Source organism: Thermobia domestica, chromosome 1, assembly GCF_964235325.1.
Source record: "Thermobia domestica chromosome 1, izTheDome1.hap1.1, whole genome shotgun sequence".
In the NCBI taxonomy this organism is placed as follows: Eukaryota; Metazoa; Arthropoda; class Insecta; order Zygentoma; family Lepismatidae; genus Thermobia; species Thermobia domestica.
In genome coordinates, this window is record NC_137454.1 from 43,866,367 (window position 1) to 43,894,331 (window position 27,965).

At 36.9% G+C, this 27,965-nt stretch overlaps 1 protein-coding gene across 1 annotated transcript in view; it reads right to left on the reverse strand.

The window, feature by feature from the left end:
- Positions 1-27,965, reverse strand: part of LOC145681066 (sodium channel protein Nach-like) — a 72,006-nt gene that overhangs the window by 10,323 nt on the left and 33,718 nt on the right. The window contains exon 2 of the mRNA XM_081752458.1: positions 23,257-23,310. Coding sequence (XP_081608584.1) covers positions 23,257-23,310 — 54 coding nt within the window. The remainder of the gene's footprint in view (positions 1-23,256; positions 23,311-27,965) is intronic.

The following is a 27,965-nucleotide window of genomic DNA, read 5'->3' on the forward strand; positions in this document are numbered from 1 at the left end:
AAACATGTGCTCCATCCATCTTGATGGTGAATTTCAGAGCGAAATATCACATTCAGGTCATGGAATTCTTATCTAACTGTAGAATATACTATAAGAAAGCAATTTAGATAGAAAAATCATGAAGTTGAAGAAAGCCAAAATTTCCAAAATTCTCGTTTTTTTCCCAGAAAAGCCGGCTTTTTATGTGAAAAAAAACCATCGATTCAAAAAAGCCGGCTTTTTTGCATCTCTACTTATTTCTATAATGTCATTTATTCGTCTATGTGCATTAATTACAGAACTTTTACAGTTGCATACAAGCCTACTGATATGAAGTTTTTCTGTTGCAACAAATAGGTCTCTTGAATGATTGAATGAAACTAAGTTTTAATTTGCTTTTTGATCTAAACTAAGTTTTTAATTTGCTTTTTAATCTAGTGAAGTTTTGTTAATTTTAACCAAATCACTTCTTAAGAGAAAGAGCAGTAGCAAACTTCACTAATACTCATGCACTAAAACATATAATTACTGTTATTTAATATTTAATATAGACACTTATATAAACTTTATGTACAAAATCCTGTATGTAAACAAACATGTTTTCTAGTGCGACAAATTATCTATTACAATCAAAATGAAAGTGACTATGTTTCTAACTTAATAACTCCTGTATCATCAGATCGACCTTGATAAAATTTTGAACATAGATGAGGTTCGGGATGATTTTTATCATTTCACTTTGAAGGTGCAACTTTAGGGAATGGGAGAGGGGAAAATGACAGATATTAGTGTCGAATCCATAATTTTCGGGGTCGCTGAAATGAACAATGACACTTCCGGCCGTTTAAATCCAAATTCATATATATATATATATATATATATATATATATATATATATATATATATATATATATATATATATATATATATATATATATAGAGAGAGAGAGAGAGAGAGAGAGAGAAAGAGATACATGATCGAAAATGGCCGTCGAATCCATACTTTTCCAGGTCCCAGAGATGAACAGAAGATGCCGTTTAAATCCACAAATTCAGCCCCATTAGTATTCCTAAGGGGGGACGGGAACATGTAAAGGTAACCGAAAATTACCAACAGTAGTGTCGAAATCATAATTTTGGGGCTCTATAATTTCGTTAGTGACAGTTTTGGTGCCCTTTATGTCCAAAATGAAACGTATTCACCCCGTGCAAGATATTCGGCTAGTCTGAAATAACGAACGGAACTTTCACATACTCAACCATTTAATATATTTGTCGCTGTTCAAATTTACTCACTTGTGCGGTATATGTGTATACGTGTAAATAAGATCATTTCTCTTTTTTAAGTTATTCGAAAAACATACAAATAATAAAGAGGGAAGATTTTACGAGAAATTAGGAAACTAAAATCTATAATTAAAACCTGTTGCTTTAAGTATTTTTCCTGTTAGCACAATACATTGTATATATGCCGCAAACATGTTAGAGCAAGTAAGATTACTAGCATCGACGAAGAAAAAGTTTTTAAATTATATTTTCCAATTTTTGCTAATATTTCCAAAAAAAATATTTTTTATTAATGGGTTCAAAATTTTTGGATATTTTACCGACCTTGAAAAAAATTTCAACATAAATTACGTTCGGGATGGTTTTTGTTATTTTACTTTGAAGGTGAAACTTGAGGGAAGGGGAGAAGGGAAAATGACAGACATTACTGTCGAATCTATAATTTTCGGAATCGCTGAAGTGGACACTAACACTTCCGATGGCCTTTAAATCAAAATTCGGGCCCACTACTTGGAGGAGGGAGAAGATATATAAAAAGTATTGAAAATGACCGATATTACTGTCGAATCCAAAGTTTTCGGGGTCGCTGAGATGCACAGTGACACTTCCGGCTGTTTAAATCGAAATGCAGTTCCATTAGTACTCTAAGGGGAAGGGGTGACATGTAAAGATAATTGAAAATTACCAGTATTAATGTCGAATTCATAGCTTTGGGGCTCCATAAGTTCATTGGTGACAGTTTTGTGTCCTTTGTGTCCAAAATGAAACGTATTCTCCCCGTGCGAAGAACGGGTATTCTGCTAGTCTGTAATAATAACGAACGGAAGTGTCACATACTCAACCCTTTAATATATTTCTCGCTGCTCAAATTCTTTCACTTGTGCGGTATATGTGTGTATGTGTAAATAAAATCCTCTCACTTTTTGAGTTTTTCGAAAAATATAGAAAGAATAAAGAGGGATTTTACCAGAAATCAGAAAACTAAAAAGTAGAATTAAAACCTGTTGCTTTAAGTATTTTTCCGTTAGCGAAAGACATTATATATACAGTTGGACGTCGATAATTCGAACCCGGTCATTCATATGTAATTGTTTGTCATACATATTTTTATTTTCTCTTAGGCCTATAAGATTTAAGTGTGACTTACAAGATCAGTGTAATTTAGTGTACGAGCAGGTTCTTCAGAAACATTAAATGTAAGTAGCCCTACGTTCGGTATTGTATTTAATGTATGTACTGAATAACCACTGTATCGATTCAAGAACATACCGTACAGTATATGTAAGCCTAAATGGCATTTTCTTGGTTATTTTCGAAAATCCGAACTACCTGTGGTCCCACTTAGTTCGGATCTTCGACTTCCTACTGTATATGCTGCAGACATGTTACAGCAAGTAAGATGATTAGCATCAGGGCAAGAAATAGTTTTTAAATTATATTTTCCTGTTTTTGATAATATTTCCGGACAAATGATTTTTTCTAATGGATTCATAATGTCCGGAAATTTTACATAGAACAAGAAAGACATCTCTATAAAATACATGTTTGCTTTAATATATTAATTAAAATTATTCTGGCCCCGTTATTTTAACACTTCCCTGCCATCAAGGGGGAACTTCATAAGATTGCTCAAGATAATTTTAATGCGTCTATACTAATTAAGCTAAATAGGATTATGTTTTAGTTTCTTTTGTAGCCATAACCCCATTCTATCACGGTGCGAACTTTGAAGTGTTTGGATGACTTGTGCACAAAATTTCCCTATTCTAATACAAGAAACATAAGTACTCAATTTTCTTAACTCTAAACTAGTAAATATAAAACACTTTTAATTTTGAAAGCATAATATAATAATATATTCGAAAATTTTAATTTTACCCAAATTTTCCGTTTTTTTTTTTCAAGGTCGGGAGAACCGTAAAAAAATTGTTCTTTTAAACCCAAAATTTCCGTTTTTCCCCACTTTCACAACACTAGTCTGAACACACATTGCACCTAACACTCCTATCGATGGACCTCCGCAGTCGATGACCCATTCATGTGCGAATGTTAACACCACGACATCGACAACTACGACCGAAATGAACACGTGACCATCGCCACTGGACTTTGGCACAGTGGCAGAGCGTTGCATTATCTGATGAATCCCGATACTTCTTCATCATGACGATGGGAGGGTGAGAATCCGTCGTATCCGTCTGTACGGAACAGCTCCTTGACACTTTTACTGCAAGGCGGAGATCAGTGGGCTGCGGCTTAATTATTATCTGGGGAACATTCACTTGAGCATCCATGTGTCTAGTGGAGCTCGACCAAGGCATCATGACGGCCGAAGCGTATCGCACACTGCTTGCAGACTACGGACACCCCTTCATGACGATCATGTTTCCCAACGGTAGTAGGATTTTTCGACAAGATAATGCACCATGTCACAATGCCAGGAATATGATGGAGTGGTTCTAGGAACACAGGAACGAGTTCCAAGTGATTTGTTGGCCCCTCGATTTGCCGGATCTAAACACAATCGAACACATCTGAAATGTGATTGAACGTGACGTCACGGCGCATTGCCCCCTCCCCGGAATTTACGGGAATTAGATGACCTGTGTGCATATGTGGTGTCAACTCTCTCCGGCGACCTACCAAGGATCATTGTGTCCATGCCAAGACACGACGCTGTTGTTATCCGTTCCAAAGGTCGTCATACTGATTATTAGGTAGGTAGTCATAATGGTCTGGCTGATATGTGCGTATATTTTAACTCTTACATTTTGTCTCGACCCGAATTTCGAGACGTCTCGACTCGAATTCGAGTCGAGTCGAGACAGAGACTATCGAGTCGAGACACCAGTCGAGACAGAAACATATTTTCGAGTCGAGACAACATTTTCTCAAGACGAGTCAAGACAGGCTTAAATCTCGACTCGACTCGACTCGTGCGCATCCCTAGATAGGAGGAAAGGTAGATCCTGATATTAGCAGACCTCTGTTATGAGTTTAGTAACGTATTTGCATGGGATTCTAGTACTATTGGAAGGATGGAAAACTATGAACATCACACAGAACTTAAATTCCTTTTTAACGTCCACAATATGCTATATCGGCAGTATGTAAACCATTGTTTCGTGACCAGATTAACATACCTTTAGAGCAAAACATAACAGAATCTGCATCTAGGCCATATAATAGCCTAATGCTATTTATAAAGAAGGCAGATAACTTGCTTCGGTGTATATTGACTGCCAGGGTTCTCAAGAAATATAAATCTCGCAATCAATGTCATTACTTCTTATACACAATATTTTGTTAACAATGGGAGAACATTTTTTGGTACTCAGACTATTACGTAAACTCAGCCTATTTTCGAGTACTAATTATTGTAGAGCCTAAAGATTCTACAGTATTTAGGGATGGTATCGAGACGAGACGAGACTTTGTACAGTCTCGGTCTCGTCTCGGTTGATAAATAACGGTCTCGGTCTCGTCTCGAGTAAAAGATCACCGTCTCGGTCTCGGTCTCTTCTCGGTCAACAGATGCTTGTCTCGATCTCGGTCTCGGTCTCGAGTACCAAATCTCGGTCTCGTCTCGAAAGTCTCGAAAGTCTCGAAATAAATAGTGTGAAATTAAAATAGTGAAACTATTATTCTCGTACAGTCTGTCGTTTCCGCTTATTTTTTCCTTTCATTTTGACTTAGAATTATGGTATCGTGTACCTCTTCGTAGCTAATTTGCTAGTGCTAATGCTTTCCATGCGCGTATTTCAGGTTCAATGATCAGTGGATATATCACGCTAAACCCAAATAGAACCCATATTTCACTTTCAGCAATAGACTTTGTCCCATATAGCCTCAGAACTGCGTATACAATTAAACTCTATTAAATTAACTCCAGTACTCTACAGTAGTTTATTTCCTTCCTTTGAATCAGAATTGTTCAATACCTCCTAACGGATAACGCAACACATAGCAGCACGAATGTATTTAATCGTACCGAAATTGAAACTTTACAATTTCTCATTTATTATTCAATACATTCTGTTTGACTGTCATTTTAAAAACAAAATATAACGTTCATTATCTTAACAAATAGGGTAAATTATTACTACAATATACGTAATTTGTTTGAAATTGATGAAATGTTATATTACCGTTTCACATCTCTGTGTTTAATTGACACTTTATAACACGAACGTCCTGAACCTTGTGGTGGGAGCTACTACACTCATCTTTGCTATCTGAGGTCTCGAGTTGGATCACAAAACAAATTAGATTCAAAGTCCGATGTTTCGCATAGTTCGCGTCTCATTTTAAGTGCATTCTCTTTCTTATACAAGTTCATAAGGTCGTAATGCATTACGTAAGCACATATCCAATGCCGTAACAGATTAATCTTATTCCTGAGCTCTCAACGGTGCATGCCATCTTTATTCGAGAAATCTAACCTTGCTTCATTACGTTGAAATTTTATATTGATTAAAAATTACTTGCGAAACATGGACATACAGGTAATTCGAGTTATCTGTATCTATTTTTTCTCATTCGCCAAAACAAGTCATTCTTAACTTTCTAGTTTTCTTTTGTATTAATTTTCGTAGTTTTGCTGCAACATGATGGATTGAATAGTCAAAAATATTTTTTTTCGCTCTATGATTTTCTTTAAATTTTGGATCCATTTTTACCCTACCTTACCTAGTCCGGTTTTTCGTATCTGTAAAATTACGAAATTATGACTTGGTTTAGTTTACCTCCGAGGTCCAGATATACTAAAATCATCACCATCATCATAATCAACCATTATCAATCCATTGCTAAATGAAGGTCTTTCCAATTCTTCTCCACAACTATCTAACTTGGGCAATTCTTTTCCAGGTTACTCCTCAGTGGCTCTTGATTTCGTCACACTTTCTTGTATGGGGAGGTTTCCTAGGCTGGTTTTGTCTCGTGGTATTCAGTCTAGAATTGTTTTCGTCCGTCGATCATAATTTCTTCTTGCAATAAGTCCAGCACACTTTCCAGCTCATATTAAATTATTTAATTAGCACCATCAGTATTCATTCCTATATATTTGGGGTAAAAATAGTTCGAATTCACTACTTTCGGAGTACAGACACGCTACTTTTTAATCTTCAGATCTGGCAACTCTGACTGAATGATTTAAATCAACACAATGTGAGGACCCCCATTTGGTCTAGCGGCTAGCACTCTTGTTTTCGGTTCGCGTGGTCTGGAGTTCGATTTCCGGTAGGGGTAAAGTTGAACGACCGAAGTGGTTCGGATTCCACTATAATCATTAGCTCCACGTCTCCTTTAGCCGCCCTAGTATAACTGTGGGACGATAAACTAAAACAAAACAAAACAAAAGTGAACACTGTGTATTACTAACTGTAAGTTCTTGAATTATTGCATATAGCTATTTGGTATAGATCGAGTTTGAGGTGGTCGGTGGTCAAACTAAAGCAAGTGAAATGTAATTAGAGTGTAATTAGAACTTTTAATTAAGCACGCTCTTAATCTAAAGTGTACACCAGGCCTAAGGCTTAGGGAGAGTAACTAGTGTTACTGAAAATATATCAGTTACATTTAATTTCAGTTATAATTTGCATTTACATGTATTGCTGGAACGAAGACTTAAACATTAACATTATAAGTAGCCCAAAGACTATGAAAAACGTCGTCTCTTGAAAGCATTCTTGTACCATGAAACAAATTACGAGTAATTTTAAAATATTTTGCAGTTTATCTATTTGCTCATATTTAGAATAATATTTAGCAATTTATTTAAGTGAGCCACACTGCTTAAAATAATGTAACTGCGACTTGTTGTAATTAAGACAACCAAAAACTATTGTTGTAATGTTATAAAAGCAAAGGAAAGCAATGATCATTATAAAAATTTAATACAAATACGTCATTTTAAGCAGTATAACAATCACTACCAATGTGTTTGGTATCTCTGACAGTGTTGCCAGATCTACTGATTTTGCAGATCTCCTACTTTCTCTCTGTTCTACTGATCTACTGCGAAAGAAAATGAAAAGTGAACAATCTCCTGCTTTTTCTTATTCGAGAAATTGAAGTAATCTATTATTATTAATATTGAATTTTGAATGTTTCCTCACATAAAAAGATGAAATTTCTCTGTTATAATACACAAAGCTCTGTAGAGCGTATAGATATAGAGCTTTACTGTATATAATATGAATCCAAAGAATACAACTGTACGTCATCTTCTATATGCATTATGGTTAGAGTTTTTACGACTTTCTGTAAGATTAACAAGTAAGTGTTGTTTAGCTTGAGACTTGGGTTGGAAGAGTGGCTTAGATCATTTCTCCACGATCGTCAGCAAGAAATCGTCTTACGCCACGATCATGTGTGACTGTACCATATAGCTACGTTATCGCTATGTGCATGAAAAGACATTTTCCCACTCCACTTTGCTCTTTCACTACGTTTTACTTCACACACGTGTGTATCAAATAATACTAATATAAATCGGGACTTTTCCCTTTCATTTGCTCAACGTAGTTCATCGGAAATGAATTCTGGACTGCTTGTTTTGACTACTGCGCCCTTAATAATGGCAAATTTTACTGCTCCCCCTTCCCCGGATTTACATTCAAACGCCACCACCCTATGTGTCTACTGCTTTCTCCTGCTTTTTATCTTCGAATTTCCTGCTTTTCCAATTGACTGGTCTGGCAACACTGATCTCTGAAACGATTTGAAATAACAATTGTTGTAAATGGCGTTATAAGCATTTAAGTCTTTTGAAAGCATCTGCATGATGAGACGTGATATGTCAGCGCGTTTTCGAAGTAAAGTCTTTAGAAACATTTAAATTTTCCGTTTCTTGTAGCTTTGTTCCTTCATTCATTCGAAATATATTATACCATGATCACAGTATTTGACGCTAAGGTACAGTTGATGCGCATTGCACCGTCCATGCCATTTGAGTTATTAGAGATTTCCAAGCTACACTAAATAATGTATGGGCTATTGTGGTTTTGTTAAATAACTAAATTAGAAATATGTAATACTTTACGTAGCGCAATTTGAGAAAATACAACTTTATTTTGCTTTAGCAACATTGCTTGTTTATCTAGTGATATTGCAGAGTATCAAGAAAAATTTCCCAACTTGGTACAAAATTTCAGCATTTTTAATATATATATATATATATCGCAGATCCTAGGGGAGGGCTATAGGGACTATAGCCCCCTTTAACCCTCAGGTATGCACTGGATAAAATGGGCTTGAATCCTACTTCGTTTGCACTGGATAAAGCGGCAAACCATGGTTTAGCCCCTCCATTGATCATATACTGGGTCAGTGGCTATATAGCCAGGATGGCCCATTTTAATCTTTCCACGGAGATATCTCGAAGACGGTTGAACATAAATGAACCAAACAAAATCTCAAATAGGAAATGCCATGGGGCACACTGAATGGTGTTGTCGCGGCGCCTCACGGGGCCGCCTTTCATGGGGTACCAGGGCCAAACTTTAAAATTTTAAATGGAAACATGGGGCGAGTAATACCTCGTTCCATAGATCTTTAAAAAGTAAAAAGCGTTGTGGCAAAAGATTTTTCATATGGGTCACCGTTTTCAAAATGACCGCCAAGACATGGTGCCTGTATCAGATAAAACGTCCAGTACCCTAGATCCCTAATATGAAAATAGTTGGAGATAAATGAAGACAATAAAACTCGTATAGGAAAGCACAGAGAGTATTTATCATTCCACGGCTCGAGTATAATGCAACGGAGAAAAAGATTAAAATATAATTGACATGATGCAAAAGAGGAAATGATAGAAAATTATCTTTCCGATCTCTGTCCGTAAGTAGGTGAAGCGGGAATGAATGGTAAAATCTCAAATGAGAACCTCACTTTTATTTGCAATAGATATGGTTTGTCTGAAACACTTGTGTGTACAAATGACTGGTACTATAATGAGTAAAAATAAAGTGAAATAAGTTGAATAAAAATAAGGTGAAATTCAAGTTTAACAACATTTTACTCGCCGCTTCGCCCCTGATAATTGAACGCATTGCGTGCTAGATTTTTGGGACATACAGTGGCTCAATAAAGAAGTCGGACATATACATATTCACACATTCAAGAGAGAATAGACATTCCAAGAGTACGCTTCAAAGAACAAAAAATATTTTTTAAGTACTCTATATTATTTACTTATGGAAAATAGAAACATCAATGACAAAACTCAATTTCATGACTACAAAAAATACAAAAAATGAAAATACAGCTAAAATCCATGTCAAAAAAGAACTCGGACAGGTAGCACCACTCTCTTTCTTTTGGGGCTTAATAGGGGAATTTCCAAGAGTTTGTCTACTTGACAGTTTCAGGTATCCAAGTGAAACGAGTTGAAGCCGCACTGTTTGTACGTAGGTAAATTTGTGTGTTTAAAATTTAAAATGGGAAGTCAACTTGGGCAAACTTCTTTAGCAATAAGAGAACTTATTTTAAAATATTATAAAGAGGGAAAACCAGTTCGTGATACTGTGGAAATAGTAAATAGGTCACACTTCAAAGTTCATGACATTATTAGACGTTTTAAATCAACAAAATCACTGCAAAATAAACCAAAAAGTGGTAGACCTATAGTGCTTTCAAAGTCAGACGAGCGATGAATTGTACTATAGGTTAATAAAATCTCCAAAACAAGTGTCCTAAACTGCCCAAACAAGTATAAGAACATCTTAATAAAAGTTTGCATCCCGAAACGATAAGATTTGTTTTAAGAGAAGCAATTTACTTGGAAGAGTAGCCCGTAAAATACAGCTCGTGAGCAAGTGCAATAGCCCAAAAAGTATTAGTTTTGCAAAAGCCTATAAAAATAAAGATTTTTCGTTTAAGAGCACTGTGTTATTCGCGGACGAAAGCAAATTTAATTTGTTCCGCTCAGATGATCAATGTTACATCTGGCTAAAACCTAATGGAGAACTCAGAACGAATAATCTACGATCCACTGTGAAACATTGAGGTGTGTCGGTAATGGTTTGGGGCTGTATGTCCTCTGCTGGTCCAGGTAAACTTTGTGTAATCGATAGTATTATGGACCAAACAAAGTATTTAAACATTCTGAAGCAAAATTTGGTACAAAGTGCTGAAACATTTGGAATAATAGACAACTTCCAGTACTACCAGGATAACGATCCTAAGCACAAAGCACTCAATGTGCCTTTGTGGCTCCTGTATAATTGTCCGCATGTGCTGGAAACACCTCCGCAATCTCCTGATATTAATGTTAGTGAGCACTTATGGGCTTATTTGGAAAACCAGTTAAAATAACATACTATTAGAACAAAGGAAGACTTGGAATCAGCACTTCAGACTGAATGGGCAAAAGGTGATCCTTCCTTCTGCAAAAAACTTGTAAAATTCATTGCAGAAAGATTGAAAGCGATCGTGGAAAATAAAAGGATTGACTACAAAATATTAAAAATATCTAAAAACATTCTAAAATTTTGCTACAAATTAAGTGTCCGAGTTCTTTTTTGACATGGATTTACGCCATGTATTCACTTTTTATATTTTTTATAGTCATGAAATTGAGTTTTGTCATTGATGTTTCTATTTTTCATAAGTAAATAATATAGAGTAATTAAAAAATATTTTTTGTTCTCAGTAGAATACTCTTGGAATGTTTATTCCTCTTAGAATGTGTAAGTATGTATATGTCCGACTTCTTTATTGAGCCACTGTATCTGCATCAATATGTACCGTTTCGTTGCTAAGGATCACAACTGAAATTGAATATTATTCGGAATGTAACTGTGGACATCTCAGGGAAACTCATATTCTATCACATGCAAGAAGACATAGAAGGAAAAGAAGCGAACCAATTTCATGCAGAGGACTGTTGAATAAACCCAACGTTTGTAAACCTTGTTCTAAAATTGCATTCTTTGACAAATTTGTTTCGCATTTCAGTTGATTCATTTTTGCATCAAATCATTGCGCGCAATCAAAATGGAAGGTACCATTTAACAAGAATTTTACATACTTTATCCCATTACAGAGACATTAATCTCTTATAAAAACACATTTCAAATAACTTTGTTTCGTAGATACAATTTGCAAAAACTAAGGCTCTTATTAGCAATATCACCGATCCTTCCCGCTTCACTGACGTACGGAGTGAGGTTGGAGCGATAATTTTCTAGGAGTTAGATTTCTTCCTTTCCATTATGGCACTTTCACTCTAATCATCTTTTCGACTGTTGCACTCTAATCATCTTTTCGACTGTTGCAACATTCCCGAGCTATAGAATGATAAATACCCTCTGTGATTTCCCTTTCGAATATTTGTTCTGGTGTTTTCATATTAGTGATACTGGACGTTTTACCTAATGCAGATACCATGTCTTGGTGGTCATTTTGAAAACGGTGACCCATATTAACAATCTTTTGCAACAGCACTCTTTAGTTTTTAAAGATATGTCGAACGAGGTATCACCCACCCCATGTTTCAATTTACAATATTGAAGTTGCGCCCTGGGCCCCCATGAAGAGTGGCCCTGGGAGTCTCTGCGACAATATCAATCGATGTGCCACATGGCATTTTCTATTTGAGTTTTTGTTCGATTCATTTATGTTCAACCGTTTTCATATTAGTGGTCTGGTACTGCACGTTTTACTGTATCTGATAGAGGCAACATGTCTTGGCGGCCATTTTGAATACAGTGCCCGATATGAAAGATCTTTTGTCACAACGCTTTTTAGTTTTTCAAGATCTATAGAACGAGGTACCACTCACCCCTTGCTTCCATTTAAAATTAAAGTTGGGCCCCCGGGAACCCGTGCAGGGCGGACCTAGGTGGCAACGCGACCATATCTATATCTATATATATATATATATATATCAGGGGTGGACTGGCCATAATCAACTACCGGCCCGATGGCCGCTGCGCCCTCCTCACATCAGTGCCTTCGCGCCCTCCTCGGGAGGGGCTAAGACCCGTCTTAGCCTCGGGAAGGCGCACAGTTTCCTCTCTGAACACATTAAAAAAAAAAAAAAAAAAAGCTACATAATTATTTTGTAAATTCGCTAGCCTTTGGTCAGCTAAGGCTCCACCCCAGACCCCGGTATTTGCTCGGCCTGCGGCCTCGCTCTTTCTGTTTTCGGCGTGGGAATGCTATTAATGATATTAGATTTACCCCTAAATATATAGATTTGACTCTAATATCGGTCATATTGGACGATTTTTACATATCACCCTTACCAACCCCACGCTCCGCCCCAAATCCCAGTATTTGCTCGGCCTGCGGCCTCGCTCTTTCTGTTTTTGGCTTTGGGACCCTGAAATTTATAGATTTGACTCTAATATCGGTCATTTTGGATGATTTTTATATATCAACCCTCCCACCGCCACTGCTCCGCCCCCAGATCCCGTCTTTACTCGGCCTACGGTCTTGCCCTTTCTGTTTTAGTCTTTGGTGGTACCATTAATGATCTCAGCGACTTCGAAATATATTGATTTGACTCTAATCTCGGTCATTTTGGATCATTTTTACATGTCTCTCCCTCCCACTCCCGCCGTTAGAGGCGCTAGTGGCGTTACATAAAAACAAGACTCCGTTCAAGACTTACAGATGAAAATCTGGAATCATTGTTCTTGATGAACTCAGAAAGAGACATTCTGACAAAAATAGAAAACAATCTTATTATTGACAAAATGCCTTAAGGCTCCTTCAAGCATAAAGCAGTGACTTTCTTTTCATTTTCCGATTTTGTTTTTGAATTTCTTATTTCGCTAGGTAGGTATATAATTCTAAATTTACTTTTGTTAATTTGTAGTAAATGTTTCAGTGTATACTTTTTATTAACAGTTTTAAAAATAGATGAAAAATAAGTTAATGTTATGATGAACATAGCTTTAAAAGGACAGAAGTATGAAAAATAGCATAAGCCCCAAACTTAACTCAAATCTTCAGTTATAATTAGGCTGTTAACAAATGTAGCCGAAGAATTTAAACAGCTGGTGTGATTTTTGTAGTCTCAGTTAAAGTATGCAGATTTATATAGGCCTAATATACGAGGCGTGTTTTCTAAGTAAGGCCGTTTGAACATAAGTACAAAACGAAAGGTTATTTCAAAAAAGTAAATGTATTTCCACAAAGTACATACTTTACTCTATTTTTCGACATAGTTGCCAAGTTTGTTCAAACACTTATCATACCTCTCAAAAAATTTCAAAATACCCTCTTCATAAAAACTTGCCGCCTGCTCCGATAATCAAGAGTTCACTGCCGTTTTCACATCGTCGTCATCATTGTAACGGTTGCCACTGAGGTGTTGTTTAAGGTGGAGGAACAGATGGTAATCGCTCGGCGCAAGATCAGGACTGTAGGGTGGGTGGTCAAACTTCCCAGCCAAAACTGTCCAACAAATCGCGGGTCTGACCTGCAGTGTGAGGTCTTGCATTGTCATGGAGAAGAACAATGCCCTTTGTCAGCATACCGCGTCGTTTGTTTTGAATCGCTCTGCGTAGCTTTCACAGGGTTTGGCAGTATGCTTCTGCATTGCTAGTGGTTCCTCGTTGCATGAAGTCGACCAACAAAACACCATGCCTATCCCAAAACACCGACGCAATGATTTTGCGCTGGGACAGAGTCTGTTTGCCCTTCACCTTTACAGGCGAGTTTGTGTGTCTCCATTCCATGCTCTGTTGCTTCGATTCGGGCGTGATATGCGAAACCAATGTTTCGTCTCCAGTTACGATCTGACTCAAGAAGCCGTCACCTTCTTCATGATAACGAGTCAAGAACTTCATGGCACACTCAAATCTTTGGTTTTTGTGGTTCTCTTTAGGAGTTTCGGGACTCAACGGGAGCACAGTTTCCTGAACTTTAGGTGTTCAGAAACAATTTTGTAAAGCACTGATCTCGACACTTCAGGAAATTCGTTTGAGAAACCTGTTATTGTGAAGCGCCTGTTCTCACGAACCCTCGCTTTAACTGAAGCCACCAAATCGTCTGTAATCGAAGAAGGGCGACCGGAGCGGTCCTCATCATGGACGTTGTCACGGCCATTTTTGAATTCTCGTACCCACTTACGCACTTTGCTTGCACTCATAAAAGTATCACCGTACACTTCGCAAATCTGTCGATGAATTTCTGCAGCAGACAGGTTACTTGCTGACAAAAACCGTATCACTGAGCGAACCTCACACGCGGCGGGCGACTTAATAGTCTTAAACATTGTAAAAGCACACAACACAACCGCACAGGTCAGCTACAGAGTTGAAACTGAGCACAGTTGTTCCCGAGGCATGCCGGTACACGACGCACACGTTAGTTGCGGTATGCGCGCGAACTACTAGTGTCTACAACAAAACGGACCTTACTTAAAAAACACGCCTCGTATTTAGTACTCAAAGTCTCTTTGCTTGTTTATGAAAATATTGAATTTGTATAATTGTATCGTGATTAACTGCAATAGCTACTTAATCTTTTGTTGTTTTTTGCGTACTAATTTTCCGGGGGAAGCTTAGTATTCCTTTTATTAGGAGGGGGTATTCCATACAAGCGAAAGCCTCAGATGGACGGCGCCCTCCCTGAGTATATGACCGCGCCCTTTTTACATAGCCAGTCCACCCCTGATATATATATATATATATATATATATATATATATATATATATATATATATATAGAGAGAGAGAGAGAGAGAGAGAGAATTCTAGTTGCATCAGTAGTGGGTTTTGTTTCGGGAGAGGCTGTCTCGGTCTCGGTCTCGTCTCGGTGTTTAAAAGTTCGTCTCGGTCTCGGTACCATCCCTAACAGTATTTAATATGCCGCGCTTAGGAAATTACCGTCATGTAGTCTTAGCATAGCGATATCTATCAGCACCTGCAATCTACACCAGAATTATATCTATAGCATTATCAAATGTAGCTCGAGAGAAGGTATCGTTCTACATGGATGACTTTTTCCTATATTGTAACAACCAGGAGCAAATGGTGGCCATTTTGCGTAGTGTATTTGAAAGACTGAGAAAAGCAAGCTTGAAACTATTAGTAGAAAATTATAAATTCCTCTGCCTAACAAGTATCCTACAGTTTGTAGTGCATTCTTGATCTTATCTTACCTCTGTCTAATTCCTATTCTGGCTGGAGCCGCGGTGGCTCAGTGGTAGAGTGTTCACCTGTGGTACGATCCCAGCTCACGCGAAGTTAAATTTGTCGTGGACAAACACCGTGTGCGTGGATTTTCTGGGAGTTCTCCAGTTTCCTTCCACTTTCTTTATTCCACTATTTCATTCATTTCTCATCATCACAGTCTCGTTTAGCCTAGCCGACATAAGGGTGAGACGTAAAACTTAAAGATTTCATTTCATTTTTTCTGTTCTTTCCCACCCAACCAGGTACATTCTAGGAACGTGCCATTTAAGTTCCATATGTACCGTTTACGTACCTGGTACTTGAAAAATGTACATTTCATATGCATAGCACGTGTCGCTAGGTACGTGCCTTTCGAGGAATTTCTGACACTTGAAAGGTACTTTTACATGCTTCACTGGAATGTGAGGAATGTGAATGGCACATACCCCATGTACCATGGCATGGTTGTGCGTAAGTTGCTTCGTATTGCGACTAGGGTTGCCCATTTAGCCACTTTGTGACGAGATCTGGCCATTTTGAGAACGTCGTTAGTCACATAATTTCCAAAGAGCCAATAGTGGCTTTTTAGCCATATGCTTTTCACTTCTATAGCCACTTTCTGAGTTTAGCCACATTGTAATATATTGTGTGTGTCATTTTGCAATTTTCTGACGTTTGATGCGTTCTCTAGGTTGTAACATTCTAAACCCCACTGGCAGAATTGTCCTCATAAAATTAGCATTGATGTTTATATTGTGACGTTACACAGCAGAGAATTAGTTCAAAACCTGTACGTTAAAACTAGACGTTAAATAAAATTTTCGGGAAGACGTAAGTTTAAGTATAAACTAACTCCTTAAAGAAATTCAGCCTGATAATATAGACATCCTTCAGGAAATGGTTATCCTTCCTTTTCCATTATTATTTGGCTATGAAACAAATGCCGGAGACATATACAACCGCTATATACAACAGTGTGGTGTTGGAATGTGTAATGATTAGGATGTGATGTTTTCTTTTATTTGTTTGAAAGTTCAACACTTCCAATGTACCCGTAAAAATGTACTAAAGAAATAGTGCCCAATAGAAATGTTTTTTAAATATTCAATTAGAACTGGACAATCTACATGAAATTTGCAATCGATCAGTGAAAACGTCATCTTTCTAGAGCCTGTAGTTTCTGAGATCTCATTGTCGAGAAACATATATGTGTATTTTAAAAGAGCTCCAAAGATAGCAGCACAATTCATTTGCATGTATTTCGGAGAAGGCTTACTAAAGGCAAAGGCCTTTGAACAATAATTTAAAAGGATAAACTTTGTGAAAAATATTTATTTCAGTAATTTATTTAAACTACACTCTTTTAAAAATATTTGTCTTTGTTATAAACGTGAAATCACAAATAACCGTAAATCAAAGGTTTGAATGCTAAGATTATAGGTTAGAGCTCGGTCGCTCGTAAATGTTACTGTAGTATTTTAATAGATAGTTAAATTGCCACATAGATGCCGGAGGAGGGCATATATTTTCAGAGTTAGTTGCTTGGCTTTTTTTAAAAGTACAAGCTTCTAAATTCGAACGTAAAAATGAAGCGTTAAGGGTTTAGTATTTAAGTACACGCACCCCCAGTTGCATAGCACTGCCCTAAGGAACATTACTGACATGCCTAGTACATTCCTGGCACATGCCAATGCCAAGTAAATGTGTCAAGTACATACACGGTACGTGATATACACATAATAGATACATTCCTCGGTATGTGTCATGCACGTACTTTTGGGCGGAAGTAACCTTATTCCTTACATGTGTATTTCACATGATTGCTCTATTCACGTACCTATCATGTACATTCCAATGTACCTCGAGGAACATTCTTTACACATGATCAGTATGTACTTGTGTTGGGTGGGTTGTAATATTCGCGAAAATGGATTTTTTGATTTTAGGGGAATTCAATTGCTATTATTATCTCGACAGTACAAATGCTCTCAGGACTCCTTGATTTTCATTACTATTTCAACGTTCCTGAAATTATATTAGGAATCAAAGATCAAGGTTTACTACGAGTATATTTACGCGTTGTTTGTTGATCCTTTACACTTTACCGATGTTTCTTCCCTGCCTATAAAGCTTCAGTGCTTGTCCGTGATTGTTTCTTCTATAAAAGAGAATCAGTCGGGCCGCGGTGGCTCAGTGGTAGAGCGTTCACCTCTGGTGCTTGGGGTCCCGGGTTCGATCCCAGCCCCGCCAAGTGAACTTTGTGGTGGACGAACACCGTGTGCGTGGGTTTTCTCGGGGTTCTCCCGTTTCCTCCCACTTTCTTCATTCCACCATTTCATTCATTACTCATCATCACCGTCTCCTTTAGCCTTACCGGCATAACCGTGGGACGTAAAACTCAAAGATTTCATTTCATTTTCAAAATAGAATCAATCTAAGAAAAGGGTTAACAGTGGCTCAGTGGTAGAGCGCTTATCTCTGGTGCGTAGAGTCCCTTTTTCGATCCCCAGCGAAGTAAGTTTGTGGTGGACAACATCGTGTCAGTGGGTTTTCTCGGGGTACGCGTCCATACTTCTCACTTTGTGATGCTAATAAAACCTTTCCACCTGAATAAAAACTATCAACAACACCAAGTTATCAGCGAATAACATTCATTTTAACGCCATAAAAATTTCTCTTTACTTTCTCGAAAACTAAGCATGATAGTTCGGAGTAACTGTCTAACGTACTTAACAACACATCTTATAAGTCTCAGTATGTTATTCTAATAAACACTTTCCGCCAGAATAAAAACTATCAACAACATCAAGTTATCAGTGATTAACATACATTTTAACATTATAAAAACTCGTTTGTTTTTATTTTCTCGGAAACTAAGCATGATAGTTGTGAGTAACGGATGAACGTACTTAACAACACAATCTTGTAAGTCTCAGTATGTTATTCTAATAAACACTTTCCGCCAGAACAAAAACTATCAACAACATCAAGTTATCAGCGAATAACATACATGTTAACGCCACGAAAACTCGTTTCTCATTATTTTCTCGAAAACTAAGCATAACAGTTTGGAGTAACGGACGTGTGTACATAAAAACACAATCTTATATCTAGTCTATAGTTTTGGTTGATTTGTCATTTTTATAAGTTATTTTCAGATAAATGACTTTACCTGTATTCTATATACAGTATTTCAGCGTCTCGGGGGAACATAATGGTGTATCACATTTTCAAACTTTCAAGTAAACTGGAATAGAAGGTTCCAAATTCCCCTGCAACTCAATGCAATGATACACACCAAAAAAGCCTTCTCTGCCATCTGCCGATATATTTCCAAAGTTAAACTACTTAAATACTTTTCTGTGGTTTCACCTCAACACATTCAACCTAAGAACTCAATTTCACCAGGAGTGATGAGTATCATTATATTACCCCGAGCCCTTCATTTTTATGACATAATTGAAATATGGAAACAGAGAATTATTCATATTTTCTTGTCTTGTCCATTGAGATAACATAAAGAACTAGAGATATCCTTCCCTATGTCTCGGTGTTGATTCAAGTGTGTTCTCGATTGAAGCGTTTGATTCTAGGTATCCTCTCCCAAGATGGCGTATTCCGCAAGTTTTAGTCAGCGTATAAATAATAGTGAGGACCACACGTACAAATAAAGGTGCCTCCCTTTCCGTTGGGAGCTCTCTAATTTCTAATACGAAACCATAGGCAACGCTGTATGTGGTAAGTGCGTAAACTTCTCAATAACCCTGCGAAACTTGCCAATTACTAATATTTTGGTCATTGTACCTTTTAGAAAATATCACACTTATTAATGGTATACATATGGTGGGCTAGTTATCTAAACCTCTGCCGTATGTTGTATTTTACTTGTCATGTTTTTCAGCGCTCTGCTCTTGTGGTATGTAACTAAAGTTAGTCCCTCCAGTAGTGCAGATGTAAACGAAGTGGAAGTTAAGAAAATCTGTAGAAGGCAAACTTGGAACAAGTGCCTAAAAGTTACCGTAGATTATGAAAAATACCAAATTCTACAACCCTTTACGTTATTACGTTCGGAAATTATTGTTTTTAAAGATAAGTCGTGTCGTCTGTGCTTTTTAACTAACAAATTCCACCAAAACAAAAGTAATGATATACTATCTAGGAAATATAAATTTTCAATTTGGTAGAACCGTCTGCTAAACTGAACGTGAACCTATTTGCAATATCGATAAATAACGTGCAGCTTGTATGACAGATAGGCCTATTGTTCCTTTTAACAGTGAGTGATTATTACTTTATGCAGCAATTGCCATCATTAGCAACTTTTAACGTAGGCAAAATGAGCCTACTCTTTATACAACCAAACAGTTGCTTTACCAAGGTGTCACAAAACACTTGTATGTTACATAATTTTGGCAAAATTTTCAATAGCCCATAAACATATAGTTCAGTAAAAAAGCAGACTTAATAATAATTCTCTACGTAGTACTCTTTACGAGCTTTTTTACAGTGTAAATACAATGCATATGCCCATTCACCCAATGTTATTACAAGCAGACAACCACATTATATTATTGATTGTTACAGGGTAAAATAAGAAAATGACTTACCTTTGACATATTATGAAATGCCAAAGAACATTGATTTTTTTCGTCGTGCAATTTTTCCTAGGAGCACAGACAATCAATAATAAAACAGACATAAATTATTATAGAGCTTTACGTGAAAAACAACTCTCTATTCTCCTCCAATATGGCGGATCGATTCGAAATACGCAAGTTCGATACCATCAAAGATCTCGCATCAGGGCATCTCTAGTTCTTTATATTATCAAAATGGTCTTCTCTTATAACCATATTTGTGATTCCAATGGTTTGTTGTCGCAGGCTTATTAGTCATGTCGCCTATTGCACTAAAAATTGTTACAAAATAATGAAATTGTATTAAACAATAATTGGTTCCCACTAAAAAAACGTGGTTAGGACTGGAACCGTATCCAAAATGGCGCAGGCATGTAATGCGAATTAACTCGTATTAAACAATGTTATAGAGTAAAATTATTGTAAATAAGAAAAGTAGTGACACCAGGGATATTCATACACGCTTTAAAGTTTGCATCCAAAATTAAAAAAAAAAAGAATCTTAAAGCAACTCTTACATTAAACAAAACATTCTATTAAACAGGAGTTCAAGATAGTTATTTATACCCTGACGCCTTTATTGCCTCGAAGTAATTATATGAATTAAATATCTTATTTTATAACTGGTTGCTATTGTTATAGAAAATTTGTATCATACCATTTGTTTTTGTAAGATCTGTAATTACTTTTCTTGCAATAATTTCAATTACTTTATACCAATACAAATTCATTGGTTCTTCTATGTTTCTTTTATTATTTTATTTCGCCCCTATAATAAAATTTGGTTCATTAGAAAGATATATTTCATTTGAAATAAAATGATTGAAAATTTCCATGCTATGTTTATCTTCGTGACGAAAATCGACTGGAAGCCTTTGAAATGTGGGTGTGGAGAAGAATAGAAAGAATTAGTTGGGTCGAGCGGAAAACGAATGAGAGAGTGTTAGAAATGGTAGGTGAGAAAAGAACACTTTTAGATATAATTAGGAAGAGGAAGAGAAACTGGTTGGGACATTGCCTAAGAAGAGATTGTATCATGAGGGACGTCCTAGAGGGTATGGTGGCGGGAAAGAGAGGGAGGGGGCGAAGGAGACTACAATTAATGGATGATATTAAAACAGAAAGATCATACGCGAAGACGAAGAGGTTAGCGGAGGACCGTGGAGCATGGAAGCTTCTCAGCTGCGGCAAGTGACCTGCCAATGAAGGCAGAATACCTATGATGATGATGATGATGTTTATCTTCACAGCAATCGAGTTAAAGAACTTGAATCAAATATCTGACTTGAATAATTTAATCCTTTAGCTACGGAACTAAATTTTCGAGTGGTTCCTGCAAAATGGTCAATTAAGCAGCTAAAAGATGAAATATTTCATATTTCCGTGAAGTATGATTTAAACACACCAAAATATCTATTAAAAATACTTAAATTGTATATAGGGCTGAATATGTCAAATTCAGTTATTGTATTTTCCAATAATATAACACATGACACATATCAAAATAACATGTCAGTGTTTGAAATTGACAAAGTGCAAAATTATACAATATTGTGTAATATTAGTCCTAAAACGTAACATTTGAAATACATATTTATACATGGCTATGTGGTATCTCAAGCAACAAGTAAACATGTACCATGTTCAGGGCCGTGCCGAGGAAAATCAGCGCCCGGGGCCAGAGTATACGACGGCGCCCCCATACATATATTCCAAGCAATTTTTCCCATCTTTTTTTCCTTTTTTCTCCCGAATTTTTCGCCCCCCTTACTTCGACGCGCGGGGTCGTCACCTCGCTAACCCCCCCCCCCCACGATACGGCCCTGACCATATTACATTACAATCAGTGACATTGTTTGGCATTGTTTCCTGCTGTATTTAGCTAGCTTCAAACCCACAAACATACCACAACAGAATGACTCAAAACTTTCATATTCATCCGTCTTTAACTACAGAGTTCCAAGAAATCACAGCCAGTTGGCAGCACAATGTAACGCATTATCACTAGCACACATTCCGTATACAATAAGTGAATGAAATCGACTATCACAGCGAAGTATATATAAAAAAGACAGACTTTGTGAACTAAAGCCGATTTCCGTAGCGAAAGACAAAAATTCTCAGATCGACTAAAGTCAACTTTTGCAGTGAAAAAGTTAATTATTGATTTTTTTCAAATAACAAATGAAAGTGAGAAGTGAATAGATAGCGAATACATTCATTCATTGATTTATCAGATTTCACTTACATTAGCGGATTGTGTAAATATTTTGAACTTCTGAAATAATCCAATTTCAATTATTTGCGGTAGGCTAGGTTAATCCCTGTTACCGCTGGCGACCTAAACGATTTCCTATTATTATTGTTAATAATAATATTAAGTACTAGCATTATCATTTTTTTTTTTTTTTTTTAGAACTTCAATCTTGTCAGTTCGATATTTGTTGCACGAGGTATGATGATATTTGGACAAAACATTCTAAAGACTACCAAATAGTCAACACAGACTATAATATTCTAATAATTATAGAAATCTGTAACCATGTCACCTACAGAACAGGTTATGCCATATTGAATTGATTTGAACCAGTTTATATGATCTGTACCAGTTCGAATTTTACTAGAAGTGATATTAGTACCTAGTTTAATGCACAGAACAGAAACGTGGTACGTCTTTTACATTTAATGTTCACAGATGTTTCTGCCTAAATTATATCGGTAACAGTTTGGCCTAGATCAAAGAGGTACACTCATGTCCAAAATTATTGTCGCATGTCTATAAATATGTTGTTGTAGGAACATAATTTGATAATGAATTCCCCCGGCATTTCTTATAAAGTTAGTATGTGTATAACCGGCAAAGACATGTATGTGGCAAATTTCATGTTAAAAGAGCAGTAAATAAGAACAATAAAACGAAAATAAAACTTTCTTTTCCATTTAGCAACACTTTGTTTTACTCATTCTAATTTTCGTATTTATAATTCTTTTCCTATGAAATTTACCACAAATATACATTTTCCAATTATACACATATTATCTGTATTAAAAGTACCCTGTAAAATCATTATAAAATTATATTCTTACAAGAACATAGTTGTAGATATGTGAGAATCATTTTGGACATGAGTGTACAACTATAACTGGACTAGTACGATAATTATATTGGTCTTTTATAAATACTATTATTTGTTAATCATTATTTTAACATAAATACTTACAAAATAATTGTTGAACGCACTCATATTGCTCCAGGTCACAATCTTTTACGCCATCTGTAATGAAAAAAACAGCTTTTTCTTTTAGAAAAGAAAAATCAGTCCTGAAAAAGTATTTTAACAAGAGTCCAATATTTGCATATTATCCCATAACTTGTTTATTATTTTAGATTTATTTATCTTTTACTTATCATTATTTTATATCCTGTGCTTTCAAGCTTACGTCAGTCCAACAGCAAAGCACATTTTTAACAAATTTATTTATTAAAACAGAACGCAACATTTGTTAAACGTAATTACAATACCCATCCTTCATGGTATAATTACAATTTCACTTTTAAACCTTGTAAACCCCTCAGCACTGAAGAATATGGGCCATGGACCAGGGCGGTAAATTTTCTGGGAGCAACTTTTTCAATACTCCAGTTCTGGAAATCTCAGACGTTTATTAGCACACACATATAGACATCATACAGAACTTTTACACTCATAAATATCCAAGTAACAATAATTTGTTGGGCTAGATAGCAGTAATTAACATTTTAATTATGATTTTAAAAAGGAAGAAACTCCAAATTTTGGGAATATATATATATATATATATATATATATATATATATATATATATATATATATATATATATATATATATATATATATATATATATATTCATCCTCACGGCATTGTCAAGGCTCTATATTTGTATTTTACATTTATTATTGCAACCGGGTGTTACTGACTTCCGTATACGGTAGCCCGATCATCACCCTTGTTCTTCGCGCGCACAGTCATTCGAAGAACTGAAAACGTACTCTGTACACAAACAGTTTATGGTTGTGAACTCGGAAAGCCTGGTACTTCTGCTTGTCAAGGTCAAAAAGTGGGAGAAAAAAGGATGTGTCGAATGTAAAGAGGGTGCAACAGTGACTGATGCTTGTAAGGGAACATATTCATTTGTAGTTCGTGCACATTCCGCCTGTAGCGCTACTGTGGCACGACGTATATTGTAACTGTATAACTCTTGTACACCGCTAGTAGGTCTATTCGCGTTAGTGACGACCGAAACTATGTTGTCAGCTCTGACTGCGATAAGGCACTGCCGTGCTGCTTTTCCTTCTCTTTTTTCCCCCTATCCCATTTGTGTGACGCCAAACATGTTGTTTTTGCTTGTTGCACGCGCTTAACGTGTTTCGGCGAGCGAAGTATTTAAGAAGTTGACTACATATTCTTGTTTGCAATAGTTTTAAATTGGTTAACTGTTGAAAAATATACGAAAATAAAGCTGTACTTGTTAAGGTATATTAGTCGAGGACGTAGCTACTGACAGTGTTGATTACAGATTTTCTCGAGGAAGAATTTAATTACAGTAGAGGTGAAAACGAGACGTCCATTTAGACAGCCCCCCCCCCTTATCAGACTCAATCGGAAATGGTCTCAATCGTTTATACACAAATGTGCAGGCGAAATTTTCGTTTGTACACAATTAGGGGCGCCGTCAGAACGAAAACAAAGTGGGGGCTGTCTAAATGATAGCCCCCCAACAACATGTCCTATTCAAGCACAAATTGTCGCAATCATTTGTACATCGTTTCTACAGAAATGTGAAGGCGAAATTTTCGTTTGTACACAATTAGGGGCGCCGTCAGAACGAAAACAAAGTGGGGGCTGTCTAAATGGTAGCCCCCCACCAACAAGTCCTATTCAAGCACAAATTGTCGCAATCGTTTTGTACATCGTTTGTACAGAAATGTGCAGGCGAAATTTTTGTTTTACACAATTAGGGGCGCCGCCAGAACGAAAACAAAGTGGGGCTGTCTAAGTGATACCCCCCACCATGTCCAATTCAATGACAAATTGTCGCAATCGTTCCTACATCGTTTCTACAGAAATGTGAAGGCTAAATTTTCGTTTGTACATAATTAGAGGCGCCGCCAGAACGAAAACAAAGTCGGGGATGCCTAAGTGGTAGCCCCTCCCACCATGTCCAGTTGAATCACAAATTGTCGCAATCGTGTGTACTTCGTTTGTACAGAAATGTGCAGGCGAAATTTTCGTTTGTACACAATTAGGGGCGCCGCCAGAACAGAAAAAATGGGGGCTGTCTAAGTGGTAGCCCCCCACCATGTCCAATTGAATCACAAATTGTCGCAATTGTTTGTGCATCGTTTGTACAGAAATGTGCAGGCGAAATGTTAGTTTGAACAAACTTAGGGGCGCCGCCAGAACGAAAACAAAGTGGGGAGCTGTCTGAGTGGTAGCTCCCCCCAAGATGTCCAATTGAATCACAAAGTATCGCAATCGTTTGTACATTGTTTGTACAGAAATGTGCAGGCCAAATTTTCGTTTGTACACTATTAGGGGCGCCGCCAGAACGAAAACAATGTGAGGGCTCTTTCAATGGTAGCCCCCCCCCCCATTTCCAATTCAATCACAAATTGTCACAATCGTTTCTATATCGTTTGTACAGAAATGTGCAGGCTAAATTATTGTTTGTACATAATTAAGGGCGCCGCCAGAACGAAAACAAAGTGGGGGGCTGTTTAAGTGATAGCCCCCCACCATGTCCAATTCAATCACAAATTGTCGCAATCGTTTCTACATCGTTTGTACAGAAATGTGCATGCAAAATTTTCGTTTGTACATAATTAGGGGCGCTGCCAGGGCGAAAACAAAGTGGGGGGCTTTCTAAGTGATAGCCCAATCACCATGTTCAATTCAATCACAAATTGTCGCAATCGTTTGTACATCGTTTGTACAGAAATATGCAGGCAAAATTTTCGTTTGTACACAATTAGGGGCGACCTCAGAACGAAAACAAAGGGGGGGGGGCTGTCTAAATGGTAGCCCTCCCACCATGTGCAATTGAATCACAAATTGTCGCAATCGTTTGAATATAGTTATAAAGAAATGTGCAGGCGAGATTTTCGTTTGTACACAATTAGGGGCGCCGCCAGAACGAAAACAAAGTGGGGGGCTGTCTAAATGTTAGCCCTCCCACCATGTTCAATTCAACCACAAACTGTCGCACTTGTTTGTACGCCTTTGTACATAAATGTGCAGCTGAAATTTTCGTTTGCACATAAATGTGGCCCCGCCAAAACGATAACAAACTATGGGCTCTCTAATTGATAGGCCTCCCACCATGTCGAATTCAACCACAAACTGTCGCACTTGTTTGTTACGGTTTTGTACAGAAATTTGCAGGCGAAATTTTCGTTTGTACACAATTGCGGGCGCGCCAAAACGATAACAAAGTATAGGCTACCTAATTGGTAGCACCCCCTACGTCCGATTCAAAAGAAAATCATCTCAATTGTTTGCACATCGTTTGAGCAGTAATGCGCAGGCGAAATTTTTTTCCTAAGCTATCAGATGCGTGGACAGAGCGAAAAAAAATGGGAGTTGTCTCAGTGCTAGCCCCACCATGTTCGATTGAACCACAAATTGTCGCGATCGTTTATACATCGTTTGTGCAGAAATGTGCAGGTAAAATTTTCGTTTGTATTAAATAATATACGGATGTGAGTATTTTTAATATCTGCGATCAACATTAACCGGTTTGAATAACGGTTGATGAGTTTGAAAATGGTTCCTATTGCACTAGTTGAAAAAAAATTATTTTTCTCTGGCACACGGAAGAAAATGCCTGATTCTAATAGAACTTTTCACGTAGAATTCGAATCTGCAATCAGTTTTTCTCCATCACCGCCAGTTTTCCCGTGACAGAGGTGTTTTCGGAAAATTTCCCCTCAAATTTCTGTTCTTTTTCCTTTTTTTAAACCATTTTCATACTTGTAGCTTGGGTACCTTAGGTATATAAACGCACAAATTATATTGTATCTTAGCCTGATTTATACTTAGTAAGCTCTCTAAGTTTCATAAGAATAGCATTATTCTATCTAGAGAAATAAACATATTTATATAAAAAATATGCTATGTGTACTGTTCATTTTACAATATTCATTAGTGCAGATAAAATCACATATAACTTCCACGAAAATTACAATATAAGCACGGTTTATATCTTATTGGATTTGAAATAAAACATATTTTCAATGATGTATACACTGTGTCACCATTTTATATTTACTTAATAAATAATACAAAAGAAGTGAGTGGTATCTTCTTAATAAATGGACACTTACTTACCTCAACTAATATGTTTTAGTTGTCGACTTTCTTCTGTGTTTGGTTTCTGGAACATCTCTTTTAAGTGTCCAACAGTAATCAGCTAGCATTTTTGAACTACACTGTCACTGGTACCTCTTCTTCATGGAGGAAATGTCCTGATGAAAATGTTCCCCATACTCATCACTAACAGCACCAAGCTTTTCAGGAAAGAAATGCAGGTGGGAGTCTAGAAAGTGAACTTTAAGGGACATGTTGCACCCATTTCATTGAATAATTGCCGGAAATCACTCACAATTTCACGGTAATTTGGGGCTTTCTTGTTTCCTAAAAAATTCTCTGTTAAACATTTAAATGGACACCAAGCTGCTTTCTCAACCAGAGTTAAGAGATCCTCAAATTTTTGGTCACGAATCAAACATCTTATTTGGGGGTCTACAAAAATCCCTAGCGTCACTAACCCGAGGAATTTTTTCCTTGAGGTAACAAGATCCTGCATTACTTTTGTCCATTGTCCTAACAAAGTTTTTGAAGAGCCCCAACTTTATGTGAAGAGGAGGTAGAATTATCTAATCAGGGCTCA